The sequence below is a fragment of the Eschscholzia californica genome, unplaced genomic scaffold (assembly GCF_041429995.1).
Source record: "Eschscholzia californica isolate CP2 unplaced genomic scaffold, dmEscCali1.0.p SCAF_3, whole genome shotgun sequence".
Taxonomy (NCBI): Eukaryota; Viridiplantae; Streptophyta; class Magnoliopsida; order Ranunculales; family Papaveraceae; genus Eschscholzia; species Eschscholzia californica.
This window is the reverse complement of record NW_028238420.1, coordinates 47,669,438-47,688,146: the sequence shown is the minus strand read 5'-3', so window position 1 is coordinate 47,688,146 and position 18,709 is coordinate 47,669,438. Positions and strand designations below refer to the sequence as shown.

At 36.7% G+C, this 18,709-nt stretch overlaps 2 protein-coding genes across 2 annotated transcripts; one reads left to right on the top strand and one right to left on the bottom strand.

Annotated features, from left to right (window-relative positions):
* Positions 1–3,852: 3,852 nt before the first annotated feature.
* On the top strand, positions 3,853–5,652 carry LOC147551054 (uncharacterized). The gene is made up of 3 exons (XM_086668516.1): positions 3,853–4,281; positions 4,373–4,812; positions 5,577–5,652. Exons 1-3 carry the CDS (start codon positions 3,853–3,855, stop codon positions 5,650–5,652), a joined length of 945 nt encoding a protein of 314 aa, XP_086524642.1.
* Positions 5,653–12,810: 7,158 nt separating this feature from the next.
* On the bottom strand, positions 12,811–15,993 carry LOC147551053 (UPF0481 protein At3g47200-like). Its single transcript, XM_086667089.1, has 2 exons — positions 15,945–15,993; positions 12,811–14,529 (listed from the first exon to the last, which is right to left on the bottom strand). The coding sequence occupies exon 2, from the start codon at positions 14,517–14,519 to the stop codon at positions 12,951–12,953; it is 1,569 nt and encodes a 522-aa protein (XP_086523215.1). The 5' UTR covers positions 14,520–14,529; positions 15,945–15,993; the 3' UTR covers positions 12,811–12,950.
* Between the last annotated feature and the right edge of the window lie 2,716 nt (positions 15,994–18,709).

Below are 18,709 nucleotides of genomic sequence, written 5' to 3'. Positions count from 1 at the left end.
ACTACCATGGTCGATAATGTGTAAGGAGATTTTCTTGATAAAATAAATACTAGTTTTTCAATGACGGAGAAAGAAAAGTTCCATGAGATGAACAACACAAGCTCAGACAAATTATTTGCTCCGTATATAATCCCGGGAGAAGAATTATTTGTTTCGAATCACAAAATTCCTTCGACCACCATGAACAATATTGTTGAAAGAGAGGTTCTTGACAATAAAAAAATACTAGTTTTCCAATGACAAAGGAAGAAAAATTCGATGAAACGAATAAGGAAGAAAACATTGAATTGAATAACATAAGTCCAGACAATTTATTTGATTCATATCAAATTCATGGAGAAGAAATCCTTGTTTCAAACCATAAAATCCTCCGCGACAGTTCGTATTTTCATGGGTTTCATCTCCTAAATTTGAGACACAAATAGATTTTTGGCTAGCTCAAAGTTTTTGTAATCCACAAATTTTTTAAAGCTACCAACCAATCTCATCATTAATCCAACACCTTTACGTCGCTACCCACCTTCCCTTGGCTCTGCCTACCTACCAAACCGTGAACCCTTCACCATCACCTGCCAACTTATTCACTATTCCTGAGGTTATAAAATTCATTCATGCCCAAGAATATTCCAGTGGGTCCTTTGAATCCTCGTATTGTGCACTTGCTGATGTTATTCAACATGATAACAATTTATGCTCTTGTTGAGCTATATATCTACGTCTGCTGAACGGATTTTAGGAAACCAGATTTCTCTTCCATTGAAGGATGTACGAGAGCTCAATAAAATACTTAATATGGTTGAAAATCTAATCCAACGGCCTGACATATCACTTGTTACGAGTCTGTGTCTGCGACAACTTCCGTACCTAGAGAAATTACTCGGATGGGTCAAAGCTATTGTTTATTCTTCTATTGGTACTGAGTATGTTGAAATCTTGTCTTTTGTTGATATGGGTAAATTTCAACCGGGATGTTCAATTCCTGTGCACAATAAAGTGTTATTTATTGTTAGGTTTCTTCAAGACAAGGTTGATTCAATGGTATCCGTTACGAAGGTCGACACATATCTATTGAATTCTTATGAAGATATATGTTCAGAAATTCAGAGAATCAAGGAGACAATGACTTTCCTCAGACGAAATATGGCAATTGTAAAGATGGTTTTGTATGATGAATTAACTCAGAAATTTCATAACTTGACATATTATGATAAAATTATATCATATAAATTTCATGAAGATGAACGTGGGAAGGTAGTTTTTGAGTGTCATAATGAAGCTGACTATTTCCATATCTATACCTTAATTGGAGTTGGTTTCATTAATACTTCGACTCTTGGTGAAGATTTTTGGGAATAGCTCCTATCAATCTTTCTTCACACTTGTTCATGTTACTTCACTCCTTCTTGAAGATTGTTAAGTGGCAAATTTTACCATGGGAAGATGGCACGATCAACATTGTTTATTCTTCACTCGTTGGTCGAAGCCTCGATAGGATGACAAAATACATAGTTGAATTTTTGGGAGAGAATAATGTGGGTATTATGATCCTCTTCATTGAATTACTAGATGACGGGAGATGTAGAAATTTGTTAGAAGTTTGTTTCCTGCATTTGATTTTGCGGGATATTTCACATCATGGGTTTGGGATATTTCACATCATGGGTTTCAGATTCTAGTTGGTGAATTGGTCTATTTTTGCCTTCTTCGAATTTTTGGCAAATTTCGCGCAAAGTGGGAACTAAGGATTGCCTTCCAAATCGTCGCCAAAGTTACCTTTCACATCGTTAATATCTACCCGTTTTATCCGGATGAACCAATATATGACGACACCAACTTGGGGACAAGTTGTTCCACAGAGGGGGAGTATGATGGCGGCCATCCCACCAATGGGCCTCACGGCCAACCCAATAACAGGCCCAATGGTCAAGATCCCATAATAGGATAGGTTCCAGTTTAGTATTTAGGGTTTCCATATTTAGAGTCCTAGCAATCAAGAAAAGTATCCTTAGTAGTTATCTTCTTTCTTTATTTGAGTCTATCTAGGAGAGTCTAATCTCTATATAAGAGAAGTTCGGTATGTCTTGTTAAGCATTGAATTGAATTATCAAATACAAAATCTCCTTGATTGCATCTTCTTCCTTTAATTATTACAGTTATTATAGTTTATCTTTAGTTATTTATCGTTTCTTCGTCAGATTTATTAATGGATTCTGTTAGTTTTACGCTTCCGCAACAATCTACATCATAAATTTGTTCACCATTAGAGTTCATTATTGTTCCGAATTCAATCGCTTTTTTAGTACCTAATTGGGAACAATAATCAACTTGTTCGATGTCTTCAACGAAGAAAACTCGGTGTGGATTAATACGTATTTCTTCGGCTAATCTCTCGATAAAACTGCAGCTAGATTCATCTCTTGGTCTTTTGTTTCTTAATACATCTTCTGTTGAATCGGCTCTTTGTGGCGAAGAATAATTGCTTAGAGCAATAGAGATGAAACTATTCTTCGAATTGAAAACAAGACTAGATAGCTCTCTAGCTATCTTTTCTTTTCCTTCATTATCAACACCTTGAAAGAAAAACCAAGTGAGTTCTTTCTTAGTAATCTTACTTTCTTTTAACTTCTCTTTTCTCTTTATCATCCCAGACCTGCACTTAAGGATAGTGCTTGCTATTTCAGGAATTATCTCTTTCTGCCATGGAACTCTTTGCTCTAATGCATTGCACAAAATTTTCAGGTTCCCCTTAGAACTGAGAGAGAGAGAGAGAGAGTATTTAAGGTTAGGGTTTGTATTTGAAGGTCTAAGAGAGAGACGGTAAGAGAGAGAGGGGCAGAGATAAAGAGACAAACTATAAGAGAGAGAAAGTGGGTGGAGGAGGAAGAAAATGTGGTGGTTGTGGCCGAAAATGGTGGCCGGAGTCGAAGATGATGAAGAAGAAGAGGAAGAAGAAATGTGTTTTCCTTTCTGGTTGATTTCCCCTTAAAATTTGTTTCCTCGAAAAATTTATAAAATTTCACATATTCCTTTTAAAATTTCACACCCTGGAAACTATTTTGCTTTCCCCAAAGCGCTGGCATAATCAAAATTGCAGTCAACATAGTGCAAAATATATTGATGACATTTGACGAGGCATGCCAATTTACAAAACGTTTCTCTTTTACGTCTTCTTTTTTAATTGTACCCATCACCATATGTTAAGAACGTCTCTTTTTTCAAAACGATTCACTTTTACGTCTTCTTTTTTAATTGTACCCTTCACCATATGTTAAGAACGTCTCTTTTTTTTTTATATAAGTAATAGAAACAATTATCATTATAATACAAGATCAGAAGTAGCATGAATAGATAAACACGAAGCATATATAACAGAACGAAATAACACACTCAAAAGGAGAAATATAACATAAGAAATATAAAATGAGAATGATACAATAGATGTAACTCCTTTTCCAAGAAAGCATTTGCAAGAAATAGAGTATTCGAGGTATTGAACCCGACCTGTTAGGGCCCTGCACACGTTTAAGGCCATGCATGCACCGACCATGAGGGAGCCCACCAGCCGGCCTCCACCGCCTTCCATACACCGGTCTCCACCTCCTTCTAATTATTGTATTCCACCTCCTTCTAATTATTTTTATTAGGGTTCCTAATTGTATTACACTTAAGACTCATGTATTTCTATATATACCCATATTGTAAACCAATATCAATAAGCAAAGTTGATTGTATCTTATTCTCTTTTCTCGGTTAGCTTATCTTTCTCGTTCTCATCTTGCTCTTGGTTGATTATAACATTCAAGTTCTATAACTTCACATGGTATAAGACACAATTTTCTTTTTGGAGAAACGATGTCTTTTGCCGAGGACGTTAACTCTGCTGCTACTACTACTACTCAACTTAATGCACCTGTTGATGTTCATCACTCTGATTCACCCACCACAATCCTCATCACTCCACTTTTTTCTGGGGATAATTATGCCTCTTGGTCTCGAGGTATGAAAAAGGCTCTTCGAGCCAAAGATAAACTAGGTTTTGTTGATGGTTCTTTTCCAAAACCTAGTTCTCCCAATGATATTCACTCTTGGGAACGTTGCAACAATTTGGTTGCAAGTTGGATTATTAATTCAGTGGACCCTAGTATTCTCTCTTCTATTCTTTATGATGATAACATTGTCGATATATGGCGTAACTTATTTGATCGTTTCCATCAAACTAATGCTCCTAACGTATTCCAACTTAGACGAGCAATTTCTTCCTTGAAACAAGAGTCTTCTGATGTCTCTACTTATTTTACTACTTTGAAATCGCTTCAAGATGAATTACAATCATTAATGGTTATCGAACCATGTATTTGCAAATCATGGCAAGTCACTTATTGATCGTGTGAATCAAGAAAGAGCAATGGAGTTTTTGCAAGGACTACATGACCATTTTTCGGCTATTCGTAGTCAAATCTTAATCATGGATCCCCTCCCGTCTCTTCTTAAGATACATAGTCTAGTCAAGCAAGAAGAAGTTCAGCAAAATATCATGCTTGACACTCTCATAGTCTCGGATTCGGCCATTCTTTACATTGGTCAATCAGACCAATCTTCCCTCTTCCGGTCGGATCGTCCAAACCGACCGGACCGAGGTGATAAATCACGCCCAAAACGTCCACGACCCTTATGTGAATATTGTGGTCTTCATGGTCACGTTAAGGCGTCTTTTTATCAACTTCATGGTTACCCGGACCATGTTCGCAAAGTTAGGTCAACTTCGGTTGCAACTGCCCAACAAGACTCGGAGGTGCCTGCAACCACTTCAATGTCGGTTGAACAATATCGCCACCTCGTCTTTCTTCTCCAAAATCGCGACCAACAGCATACAGGCACCCCCTCATGTTGGATTTTGTGTGTATCTAATACAACTATCTAGTGTTCTAAGCGAAATCTCAAACATCTATATGTTAATACTAGATTACCAAGATCATAAAGCAAGAACTAATCAATGAACTAGACGAGGAATAAATACCTTTATCGCGTTTTTCCCTCGAACCTTTCCAATCGCATGTGAAGATCCAGAGCTCCAAGTGTAGCTCCTCTACTTGAGCCACCGAGTAGGTTAACTTGATCTCCCTTCCTTAATGTCTGTTAGAACTTAAGGGAAGGTTGAGAAGAACCCTTCTTCTTGACTAGATTGATAGAGTGGGAGCTTTTTCTCTACAATCCTTGAGGGTTCTTCTGCGAACCTAATTCGCCTTGTGCGGGAGGATCTTCGAGATCTTCCATCTCTACCTCTATCTCTCTTTCCATGTCTATTGGCTCTGAATAAACAGGAACTGCAATTACTGACATTCGTACATCACTGTCAGTTTGTTGCTCAAATCGAATTTCTTCGATATCTAATATTTCTCCCACTTGTCTTCTTGAAATAACTCTTATTTCAAAGAAGACACCACCACGAGCAACAACCACCTTGTTCTCTGATTGCTTGTGGAAGAATCCCTAATATTTCTTTATCCCAAGAAATATTTTGTCTGATATGTAAACTTGGTTCTCGGAAACCATTTACGTTAATTTCATATCATTAGACCTTCAGAAAAGGCCATTTACATCTTTTCGGCTATTGACGGAATGTGGTTAGTTAGGATGAATGACCGTGTTTGAGAATATATCCCAGAAAGTATTCGGACGATTGGCCTTTATCCATCATTGATCGACTCATGTCTAACATGTTCGATTACTCCCACTGGACTCATCACTCATATGCTGTGTTTGCGGAGCATGGTGAGAAACTATTTCTCAACTTCTTTGATGGTCATCAAATTTTTGACTCAACTATTACCATCTCGATCCAATCGAATGATTTTTATTCAGTCAAGTGGATTCGGTTGACTCTAGTTAGTGTACCAATAGTTTTATATACATCCGTATGTATGAAGGCTATTAGTTCGCTAGTCATTTCTCCCTTTCTAAAAGGTGACTTTGTCAAATGTCCCTTTTAAACATTATTCACATGTGTCTTATGAAGTCCATACAATTGGATCTTCCTCAAGTGTCTTATGTCAATTTGACGTAATGACAAAATTAGAGTTGACCGGTTTGAATTCTTTGATTGTAGCCTATAGTTTCATTGTTAACGCTCTTGGTTCTCTAAGAACCTTTTGTCAATTTAGCACTATTTTAACAACATTTGATGTTTCTAGAAAAACATAATAACACTTATTAAGTTCTACCTAGATCAGTGTCTAAAAGAAGACTTTGATCCCTTTCAGCATCCTTACCAACACTTTGCTTCTGCTCCCTCTCGGATCTTTCTCCTTTTAGTCAAGTAAGTAATTCCCTTGAGCTCCCACTGAGCCGCACATCCGGTCTTAAACACCTGACGAAGGGAGTCTACGATACTTGCCAGATTAATTAAGTTAACAAAGCTACATCTATGAATTCCATATTTCAATTTCACATGTTTTTGTTTCAAGTCTTTCGTGTTGAAATTATTACTTTGCTTGTCTCCTATTGATTTCTTGAAAACGCTTAGTCATCTACATGGATATACGAAAACGAAGCTGACTCGGAAACCTGCTAAACGATACCACCAAAGTTCCAATCTTCTACAAATACTTTGGTACTAGATTAAGAATGAGAAATAATAGTTACCCATTTTATTGTTCATCAAAATCTATACTCAGAATGCTAACATGAACACCAAAATGCACATAGTATCAGGTTCAACAATAAGAATACCTATCAAAATCAAACAACTCATCAAGAATCAAAATGGCAAAGAAACTCACACTTGGTCACCAAGATTAAGCTTCCAAAAGACAGCATACTTCCATTCTGTATTGGAACAGAAGATTCTGAGAGTTTCCTGCAATTGAGTAAATCCCATCTCTTCCACACTACACTCAAAACCCTAAATCTTATTTTGTTAATCAAAACTATTCCCAAGTTCAAACTATGAGTCCCTCTAACTGCCTCTATAAGACCATCTTCCTGCCTGTTTCCTCCTCAAACCAGCTCTTCTTTTTAATGGTGGTCCAACTCCAACTTTTGGGGGAAGAACCAATTGGTCCATCTCCCTTTCTCCCTATCCAAACTACAAGCACAACCCAAAATCAAAGTTAAGTACTTCCCAAAAATTTCTGTGAGAAATCAAAATTAGCATGGGTGTATTAATGTTATACCTCCTAATTTGCAGAACCCATGTTTGCTTTTAACTTGGGTTGCTTCAAAATAGTTAAAGGAAAGATCCAGGAAAAGGAAAATCATGGAAAAAAGTAAGATTTTTAGTGGGATTTGAAACCATTTTTTTTTTGGTTGGCTAAAAAATAGTAAAACTAAAAAGTTCAAGCTTTTAACAGAGTTTTGCAGAGGAAGAACAAATTTAGATTATAGTCCTTGAAGATATTTGAAATACTAATAAACACCACTAACAATCAAATGACAAGAATACCCCTATATCCTTTCCCAAAAGTTCCAAGCTTTTGCCAAGCCTCCCAACATGGATTTAAGCTTCCTTCTTCCTTACTTCTACATCTTCTCACTTTAGAAAGTTATAAAACCAAACCCTAGAAAGTGAATTAGCTAGGCTTCTTACTAGGTCTAAATATAAGAATTGTAGAGCTTTGAGTACATATAGAGAAGAGCTCATTTTGCCAACCAAAACTAGCAATTTTGTTGCCATTTAATGGCCAACAACATGATGTTTGTCTATGGAATTTGCCTCTACTTTCTCTCTCTTCTCATCATCAGCCATCAAACCCCATTCTTACCAGTTCCAATAGTCTTTATACCATGAAATTCTACTTTGATGGCTTCTTTTCTCTCACTATCTCTTTCTTGGTTTTGCAATCATTCTAGTAATAAAATGATGACAGACATCTCAATCACTAGTGTCTCTTTATCTCTTGTGTTCTTACTCCTGTTTTCCATTATGCTTTTTTTCCTTTCCTTTTTTGCAATTTCTCTAATGATTAGGGAAAAATATAGGAAAAGCCGAAAATATCATTATTAAATGTAATAATTGGGGATCCACACATGCTTATTACTTAGCATTTCCCTTATTACTTTAGGTAGAGCTAATTACTCAAAGTTTGACTGGACCGTTCTTTTACCCGTGTGACTTATCGTGTCAAGGGTTTTGTCAAAGATTCTTTGTACACTTAGCATTTAATTCCCTTATTACTCTAGGTAGAGCTAATTACTTATTAATCAATTTTAGTAATGACAGTTTGGTCAAATAGTCCAACAATAGTCCACAGTGATCTAATGTCAAAAGTGTCTACAAAATTAAAATAAAATTGTATATTTAGGTGTCGTTTGGCAACCAAAAGTACAAGTACTTTTGCTTGTAGTAGAAGTTCTTTTGCTTTAAAAAAGTAAAAAAATTCAAAAGTATATTTTGCAAAAATGTTACTTATAAGTAAAAAAGTGAAATAGTTAGTTTGGTAATCCAATTTACTTTTGATAATTTTATTTTTCTTTTACTCGTAGAGATACTTGATTTTAATGAATTTATTTATGATTTCCACGATTACTCTTGTATACGAAGTAGTGGTCATATTGGTGGTAGTGGTGGTGGCGGTGCCTTGAAGGTATGGTTATGGGGTTTGGTGGTGGTTGAGGTGTGATGGTGGTTGTAGAGGAATTATGGTGGCAGTGGCAGTGGCGGTGGTGGTGGTAGAGTTATAGTGATGGTAGTGGTGGAGGTATGATGATGGTGATGGTGGTGGAAGTACGGTGATGGTAGTGGTGGTGGTGGTTGAGATACGGTGGTGGTGGTGGTTGAGATACGGTGGTGGTGGTGGTGGATAAGGTATGTGACTGGTAGTGACGGAGGTATGGTGGTGGATAAGATTGTAGGTGGTAATGATGGAGATTTGGTGGTGGTGGTGGTGGTTGATGTAGACGCAGCGGAATTAAAATAAGAACAATAAAATAAACGAAAAACTGTAAAGAAAACGATAAATAAACTAAAACTTGATTAACTTCAATGGTTTTTCTCTTCAATATCAATAATAAAATAGACTAGACCTCCTTTTATAGGATATAAGACTTTCCTAGATAGACTCAAACTAGGATTCCTAAATAATAAAATACTTAAAACATAGAAACTTTAAAATAAAGAAATACCAATTTAAAGTAACTTCCTAATCCTATACTAACTAGGACTACTATTATGGCCGAATAGGATGTGGGCACGCGTGGACGTGGGCCCACATGTTATGCGCCTGCATCAGCACCCTGTTCCTCAGAAGGTTCGTTCCGAACCGATTTCGATGAAGAAAACAAGTTGATGCACCCGCAGACGATGAACTTTGTCATGGCGATCCGTAATTCCCACTTCGAACGAAGTTTGCACTGGAATGGAAGGATACTAATGTGCAAGTAATCGTCAACCTCGTACCCAAACTCATATGCCAATGATTCTCGCAAAATTAACCTTAGTGAATAAATAATGTTCATCTCGCCATCTTCCCACGGTAGGCTCAACCACTTAATCTTCAAGAAAGTGTGAAGTACTATGAGCAAGTGTGAAGTAAGAGTAATTGTAACAAATTTCCAAAATACTTCATCAATAGCCAAAGTATAAGCATAACCATCGCTAACTAAGATATCGATATGGAACCATGTAGTGTAGATATGCCACGCAAAATTGACTTTTCCAAGTTCATCTTCATGTAGTTTATGTACTCTAACGTGATCAATACCTGGAGCCCACTGTTTGTTTTCTTCAATTGATATGTGAAACCTAGATGGAAGTTGTTCAATTGGTATGTGATCTTTGACCATTGAGTATAGGTTCATTGTAAGAATTAGGAAATTGATCCTCTTTTTCTTAATTGTTTGAAGAAAATTTTGTAGGAAGAGATTTGATAGAGAAAGCGGCGATGTGGGACATAATTGATTCGGAAAATTTTTATGATTCGAAACAACTAATTCTTCTCCCGGAATTATATACGGATCAAATAAATTGTCAGAGATTGTGTTATCCAATTGGATCTCTTCTTCCTTATCCGTCTCATCAAAATTTTCTTCCTCCATTATTGAAAAACTATGATTTTTTTTATCAAGAACCTCTCCTTCAATATTATCAATCTTAGTGATTGAAGTAACTTCGGAGAACTGTCTTCCAGATTCAATCTTTGTTTCCGTATATGAAAAATATTCATCGAGAGGAAGAAAATAATACCTGAAAATACTTTTCAATGTATCCCAATCATCAATGATCGATTTTCCTTGATCAATAAGTCTCCATTGCAGGGCATTATATTGTTTATAGATTCTTTCGGACATATGTTGCTCAACCAAAAAAACCTTATCTTCGTCGGGAACGTCTTGATTTCTGAACCAATCTTCCATGTGTTGAATCCAGAAATTTATATGAAATTGACCTTCGAAGAATGGAATTTTAGAAATTTGATGAATTTTTCTTTCATCTTCTCGATCAATATAAAATTGAGTTGTATCTCGAATAGGATCCCAAGATAAACGTGGAAAAAATTTCCAACATTCAAGAGGAGATGTATCCATAGATATTTTTTTTATTTTTTTGTAAAAAAAAATCCAGAATTTTGATGGCTCTGAATACCACTTGATGTAGACGCAGCGGAATTAAAATAAGAACAATAAAATAAACGAAAAACTGTAAAGAAAACGATAAATAAACTAAAACTTGATTAACTTCAATGGTTTTTCTCTTCAATATCAATAATAAAATAGACTAGACCTCCTTTTATAGGATATAAGACTTTCCTAGATAGACTCAAACTAGGATTCCTAAATAATAAAATACTTAAAACATAGAAACTTTAAAATAAAGAAATACCAATTTAAAGTAACTTCCTAATCCTATACTAACTAGGACTACTATTATGGCCGAATAGGATGTGGGCACGCGTGGACGTGGGCCCACATGTTATGCGCCTGCATCAGTGGTGGTGGTGAAGGTACGGTGGTAGTAGTGGTGGTGAAGGTACGGTGGTGGTGGTGGTGGTGAAGGTACGGTGGTAGTGGTGGTGGTGAAGTTATAGAGGTGCTTGTAGTTGAGGTGTGGTATGGTGGACGTGTATGGTGGTGGTGTTAGTGATGGACGTATGGTGGTGGTGGTGGTGGTGGTGGTGGTGCGAAGGTGGTGATTAAGGTGTGGTGGTGGTGGTGGAGGTGCGAAGGTGGTGGTTAAGGTGTGGTGGTGGTGGAGGTGCGAAGGCGGTGGTTAAGGTGTGGTGGTGGTGGTTGAGGTATGGCGGTAGGGGAGGTGCAATTGTTGTTGAGGTGGTGGGGGAGGTGCAGTTGTTGTTGAGGTGGTGGTGGAGATACAATAGAATGGTAGAAGTTTAGTTGTGGTGGTGGAGCGGAGGTAGACGAAGAAAACAATTTCGTCAAGTAAAATTTATGTATGTGTTTGTATGTGTTGTACATAAGTTACTTTACTTTAAAGTCAAAAGCTAAAAATTTTAACTTCAAAAGAAAGTCAAATTTTAACTTAAGTGAAGCCAGAAATTTTCACGTTACCAAACTAACTTTTTTACTTTTCTACTTAAATAAGCAAAAAAGTTACTTATTTTAGTATTGCCAAACGACACCTTAGCAAACGCTTTTTAACAATAGGTAATTTTCTCATTAAATATTGGATGTGAAGGTAAAATTTATATGTAGTTAGAAATGAAGTTTGAAAACAAAATCCAATTTCTCTATTTTTCTCAAAACTTGGGAATTAGTTGAATTGTTATTTCTCTCATTTTGCAACCAATTGTTTGCAATCGGTTCGTATACAAAAACTACAATTAGTAAGTGTTACAATTAACCAAAATTTAGCTAAACAATATTACTTTAAATTCTTATTATTAGTGTTCTTATTTTGGTGCCTTCTTCCTGTGAGATCTAGGGTTTCTGAAGAGAACAGATAGAAGACATTAGGGCTTCAAAAGAGCTCTTATATGGTTAAATACAAAGGTCTGGTCAAAACCAAGATAATAAAGCCCAGAGGACCAACCCAGTTTTAGTCTTCATATTATGGTAGAAACAGCCACCTGAGATAACAACCTAGTGTGATTTAGTAACTAACCTTAGGAATTCTGTTATTTCTATAATCAATATAGTAACTAACTCTATCTTTCTCTTTACTTCTATAAAAGGAGAATTGTAATTGACTGAGAGGTTTGATTGAAATAAAATAGCACAAATGGTAGCGCAAAGTGTACCTAAACGCTCTGATAAGATGCAAACAAAGAATGATGACGACAAAGAGACGAATGACAAAATTAACTCTTCCCTACAAAACCAAAATTTTTAGGTAAGCAGAAAAACTGTCAAAAAAGATCTCGTGAGTGATTTTAATATGAAATACACTTGTGTATTGAACTTGAACTAATTTATTGTATTCAAATTTGTCATGTTCAACTACAAGAGTAGAAACTCTTGGCCATAAATTTGAGATTTTTGGTATATAAAATGTCTTTTACCTGACGAGTATCGAAATGATTTCATAGTTTGTACAATCAAGATTTTTACATTTCCTTTTTTACGATTCCCTTCGCCATATGGTAAGAAAGCCTTTTATTAATAGACAGAAAAAACATATTCCATTACCATACAAGACTCGAGGTAGCAGGATTACAAAATACCAAACATGCGTAACATAATGAAAAAAACATATTCCATTACAATAAAAGACTCGAGGCAGCAGGAATACAAAATACCAAACAAAATACCAAACATGCGTAACATAATGAAAAAAACATATTCCATTACAATAAAAGACTCGAGGCAGCAGGAATACAAAATACCAAACATGCGTAACATGATGAAGATAACACATTCAAAAAGGAAACATAACGTACGTGATATAAAATGAGAATGATACAGTAGATGTAACTCCTTGTCCAAGAAAACATTTGCAACAACTTCACGCTCCACAAATTTCTAATATCGGATTTATCATTACCGTACCATTTCATTAGTCAAGAAGGGTGAACGACAGGAATAATAGCAAATATAGTCGAAGTAAGAGTAAGAAGAAGAAGTAGAATAGCAGCAAAGAATGAAATATATGCCCATGGACCGTTAAAGTAGTCACGCTTCAAAGTTGCTCTCCAAATATTTGTTTCCTTACTGCAGTACGCATTAATTTCCTTATAGAGAAGAGAATAATGAAAGTTTCTGGACACTATGTCACAACATAGGTTATTGAAAAGAGTTGAGGCCTCTTCGTCGCTTCCTAAATGGTTCTGTATAATATCATTAGAACAAAGTATTCGAACATCTTCTGCAGAATCAATTATAGAATCCATGAAACTAGCATAAGAACTTATATAAGTAATGCTTCCGTCTGTGCATTGTTCGAAAGCCATAAGATTTCTAAAGACTAATTCACTAGTGTCATCTAAAGATATAGGAGGAATCTCCAAGTAACCATTACTAAATTTGATCTCTATGAAGCTACCCTTTGTAGACCCTTTCTTGAACTTTATTCCCGATTGTTTCATTTCTGTGACACATGGTAGTACTCTCCAAGAATCTGCCGACGGGACTGAAACATAAAATTTATTAATTAGATTACTTATTAAATGTTTACAGTTTGAGTACTTATGATCTTCATCAACAACTTGTGTTACTTCTTCATTTTCTGCAGAAGGATGTAACGTTATAGCGAAGAAATCTAGTAGATGTTTGGATTCACTGTCATTGCATCTCTCAAAAACCTCGTCGTCTCTTTCCATAATAAAACTGAAGAAATTTAACATGAGATAATTTAGGGAAACCCCTTCAAGTGTTTCTCCATCTTCTGCAATTGTCTGGACTAGGCCTGTTAAAACAAGCATAGGAATCTGGTTCTCAAGGACAAATAGATCTCTAAATAAACTTGCCAAGTCCCCAACTTTACTAAATAAAGGATCATATATTTCTTTCTTGTCATCGTCAATGAGCCTCGAAAATAGCTCGATTATGAATAAACCATCAATTAGCATCATTCGGACGAACTCATCACTTTTGAGAATAATGTGTTCTGAGTAACACTTTCTAGCTTCTTCTTCTATACTCTCAATGTATGAAACACACTCCTCTAATATGGCTAACCACCCTTTCGTTCTCATTTCCGATTCCTCAACCTCTCTTTTGTAAGTTCCAATACTACTACTCTCTTCAATGACATTTTGCTCTTGGAATTTATTTTCGGCTGTTCGAGAAAGCAATGCCTGCATGTACATTAACTTAGTTTTTTCCATTGCTTGTAGCTCTAGCTTGCCACGGTGTAAGGGACCAATCGAAACCACTTCGGGCTTGTAGGCACGATCGTTCATTTTGTGAAACTTTTCGTGCACCCTGAATATACTACATTCTCTCACAAATCGTGAAGAAAATGCTTCCCTAACCTCTGCCTCAATCGAATCAACCAAAGCCTTGCGTGGATCTTTACTTACTTCAACAATTACATCTCCTAACCCATCCTTTGCACCAACAAAATCTTGTGGAATGTTTATAAGTGCAATGTGATCTTCATCGGGTTCGCTTTGTTTTGGACCTTCCATTTTTCAATATCTACAAATGTAACTTATATAAACATCTTATTAATGGTCCTCATAAATAAAAGAGGGAAAACAAAATTAGCTTTCATAAAAATCACTAGTGTGATTCTTTTTTGCCCCCGGCCATGTGACACTATTTTGCCCCCTCTAAGCAAAATTTTGTACTTTGTCTTCAATGTTAGTATTTTTTGTTTATTTTTCTCAAATTGGTTCCTTTTTTTTCTCTCCTCCACTAGAGTTATGAAATTATGTCTAGCACGAAAAAAAACCTTTTCGGAGTTGGAGAAAAGACAAAATATAGGGAGGGATTCCCCTCTCTTTTTTGAAATCAAAGAGAGAGATCAGAGAAGATGAAACCATATCTCTATGTCTCTTTGATATTCCACAAAGGAATAGGAATTTCTCTCCCTTATTGGACATTGAATAGAGACCTCTCGTTCTCTTTTGTTCCAAAACAAAGAGGGGAAACCCCTCTACTCTTCTAACCCTTCGCCCACCGAAAAATGATTCTTTATATGGAACCGACGATGAAAGTCCTCAGGGGGGAGGGGAGAAAGGCAAACTTGAGCCCATAAAATAAGGCCAGCGCTTTGGGGAAAGCTAAATAGTTTCCGGAGTGTGAAATTTTAAAGGGAATATGTAGAATTTTAGAAATTTCCCGGGGAAATAAAAAAAAAAACACTCCACCTCACCTCACTCTATCTCCACCTCACCTCACTCTCTCTCCACCTCACCTCACTCTCTCTCCACCTCACCTCTTTTTCTTCTCCGATTAGGTCGCCGTCTGCAAAATTTTACGGCCGGCGACCATGAAAAAAAAAAATTCACTCTCTCTTTCTCTCTCTAGAAACTCCGGCGAAGGGAAATCCCTTCGCCGGAGTTTCTAGAGAGAGAGAGAGAGTGAAATTTTTTTTTTTTTTTATGGTGGCCGGCCGGAAAATTTTCTGGCCGGCGACCTAATCGGAGAAGATAGAGGTGAGGTGAGGTGGAGAGAGAGTGAGGTGAGGTGGAGAGAGAGTGAGGTGAGGTGGAGAGAGAGAGCTGAGGTGGAGAAGTATTTTGCTTTCTCCCTAAATAAAAATGTCAAACAAAATTGACCAATTTTTGACCAAGTCTTGACACCCGGAAACTATTTAGCTTTCCCCTAAGCGCTGGCCTAAAATAAAACTTAGTCAAGAGATGCATGACAAATTGGTGAATTTATCATATATATGGACCCAAGAATAATCACATTAAGTCTTGTCACTATCAGATTTTAGATTATTCAAAAACAAACACAGCCTATGTACTTTTAGCATGATCAACAAAAAAAGAAACTGGCAGCATGATGTAGGCTGAGTCTTCATAATCCTAAGATGAGAATTTGATACTTACACACTGACACACACATATAGAGATTAGAGAGAGAGAGAGAGAGGAGAGAAAAACCTGGATGAAGTCTGTATTGAGATGTGGTAGCTCCTTCTCTTGCAACTCCTCATCTACAATAATAACTCAAGATACTTAACTATTTCAAGACCAAGACATTAACAAGTTGATTTAAACTAAATAAAGTCAATGTTTTTCATTGTTGGTTAAAACATTATATATGAATTACTAAGAATAATTGTCATTATCCGTCGACAACCCTTGGCTGGAACAGTTTGATGCTTGCTCTCCATTTATCTGGCTGAGCAGCTATAAGGAGTTCATACTCTCTTAAAAAATGTTGACTAGGAAACAAAAATAATGTTTCACCAGTTGGTTCAATACAAAATACAATCCTATCATTGGCTCATAAAGTCAATGGTTTCCCCAATCATTTTCTCTCCCCTCCTATAAAATGGGTTTAATAACTTATCGAGCTAGTACATGGAAATAACCATAAATATAAATAAGTACTTAGTAGTTCCCACGTATGACGAATTGGATCACATTGACAAGTTAAATGGGCTTAGAGTATAAAGATGGGAGAAATTAATCCCAGATCAAAAAAGCAAAGCATGTGAAGCTAGAGAATATACAAAAGTAGCGATTTTTGTGTAATTTCCACGCACATTTCCATTTTTTAATATTATTTTGACTCAAATAGCTAAATTTTTTTTTTTGTTTTTCATGCAAAATGACCATTGCATAATGTAAAAATTTAGCCAACATATTGCAACACATTAACAACATTTGCTCACTTTCAAAAAAAAAACATTTGCTGAGGCATGCCAATTTATAAGAGCCTTAAATTTAATGCTACCTTTGCAGATGTGTTTTAGTATATAAAATGCCTCTTAACTATGGGTACATAAATAAGTCTTTTATCCTATTCCCACTTCCATATTTGAATTCTCACATTCATGGGACCGTGGGTGGCCTCTCTCACCCCAAAAGCTAAGCTGAAGAGGTAAGGCGAGGTAAGGCGAGGTAAGGCTTCTCCCACACTTACTAACACACCCCCGCCCCTTCCACAACCAATGTGGGATTATCCTAACAATCTCTCCCTCACACATTGACTCTTAACATCAATAATAATTTAACTGAGACTTGTTTACTCAGACTCTCATACCAGCGTTGGGTGGTCTTGGGCCTCTCTCACCCCAAAGCTAGCTCAAGAGGTAAGGCTTCTCCCACACTTATTAACACACCCCTCCCCCCGCCTCTTTCACAACCAATGTGGGATTATCCTAACATATTCAAGATCTAAATATGGCTTGCTTTTTACAATTGGTTTAGATAATGTGGTAAGATTGCTTAGTCTCATTAGTAATGAATAATTGATGGACTATAAGGTAATTGTTGAAATAAAGAAAGAATATGGATCACCAAGATTGTCTTTTATCCTCATCATATTTAAGGAACCAAATATATGGTTTCCTTTACCAAATATATGGTTTCCTTTCATCCAAGAATTACAACCAGTGACAACTTGCCTTCTTTATATAGATTCATTGTACAATAGCATAAATAGAGGTTATTATTCCCTTGTAAAATCATCAAGCAATACAATTTCCTTTCAATACAATTTCCTTTTCTTAATTCTCTCTTGATAACATGGTATCCGAGTATGGTTTTTAATCTTCTCATCATCTACCCAAATCACAACCAGTCATTACCGAGTCACCATGTCAAATGAAGATAACTCGGGTAATGACCTCACCTTACAACTTGCCAATCTGCTCCAAAATTCCCAACCAAAAAGCCCAAAACTATCCGATAGTTTACAAATCAGTCTGAAACTTACCAGTCAAAACTATGCGCTATGGACCCGGATGATTTGGGTCACCATAGGCGGAAGGTCAAAAAACTTGCTGAAACATTTCACTTCAAACCCACCAGATCGAAATCATGAAGCTTACGAACAATGGGAACAAGACGACTTAGTCTTTTTTTCATGGTTGATACAGAATATTGAACCAGTACTTGCGGGCAATCTAACCGAGTTTCCCACAGCAAAATCGTTGTGGGATGCTCTGTTGGTCACATATAGCAGTGGTAGAGACAAGTTGCAGACGTTCAACCTTCACGTTAAAGCAAATGACATCAAACAGAATGAAAGTTCCCTTGAAGATTTCTGGATTACACTACAAGGTATTTGGGGTGAGATTGACCGAATCGATCCGAATCCCATGAAGTGTCTAGAAGACATCCAAACCTACTAAAAAATCAGGTCAGAACAGAAACTCTTTCAATTTCTAAATGCCCTAAATCGAAAATATGACCCCATTAAAAGGGGAATTCTTCGGTTAGAACCTCTCCCAACTGCAGAGGCAGCCTATGCGGCTGTCCGTAAAGAGGCTGCTCACCAGACCATTCTAGGAGCAACGTCTATTGATGCAGGTAGCATAGCAGCCGGTTTGAGTGCCTCCGAAACAGGAATAGGGCTTATAATAAAGGGTCACCGTCGATCCGAGGGAAAAAAACCCGGACCATCAACCAAAGAGGACAAGTCTCACCTTAAGTGTACTCACTGTGGTATGACAAAACATACCAAAGAACAATGTTTTAAGCTTGTCGGATATCCCGAGTGGTGGTCTGACGGTCACAAAAAAGGAATAAAAAATAATGGTCAAGAAACAGGGAAAGCTTCTTCTGCAGTGGGCAACAATGAAGCCGCCAACACCTATAACAGTGATCGGAACAGTAGTGGATTTGGGGGAATGGCTATGGTGCATGATGAAGAAGAGCATGAGGGGTTCTCAATGTCTACAGGTATTGGGTTTAAG

Coding starts and splice junctions, on each gene's coding strand:
- LOC147551054 (XM_086668516.1), top strand. CDS start 3,853: ATGTCTTTTGCCGAGGACGTTAACTCTGCTGCTACTACTACTACTCAA. Junction 4,282..4,372: donor TGAAACAAGAGTCTTCTGAT/GTCTCTACTTAT, acceptor AATCATGGCAAG/TCACTTATTGATCGTGTGAA. Junction 4,813..5,576: donor GTGCCTGCAACCACTTCAAT/GTCGGTTGAACA, acceptor TCATATCATTAG/ACCTTCAGAAAAGGCCATTT.
- LOC147551053 (XM_086667089.1), bottom strand. CDS start 14,519: ATGGAAGGTCCAAAACAAAGCGAACCCGATGAAGATCACATTGCACTT.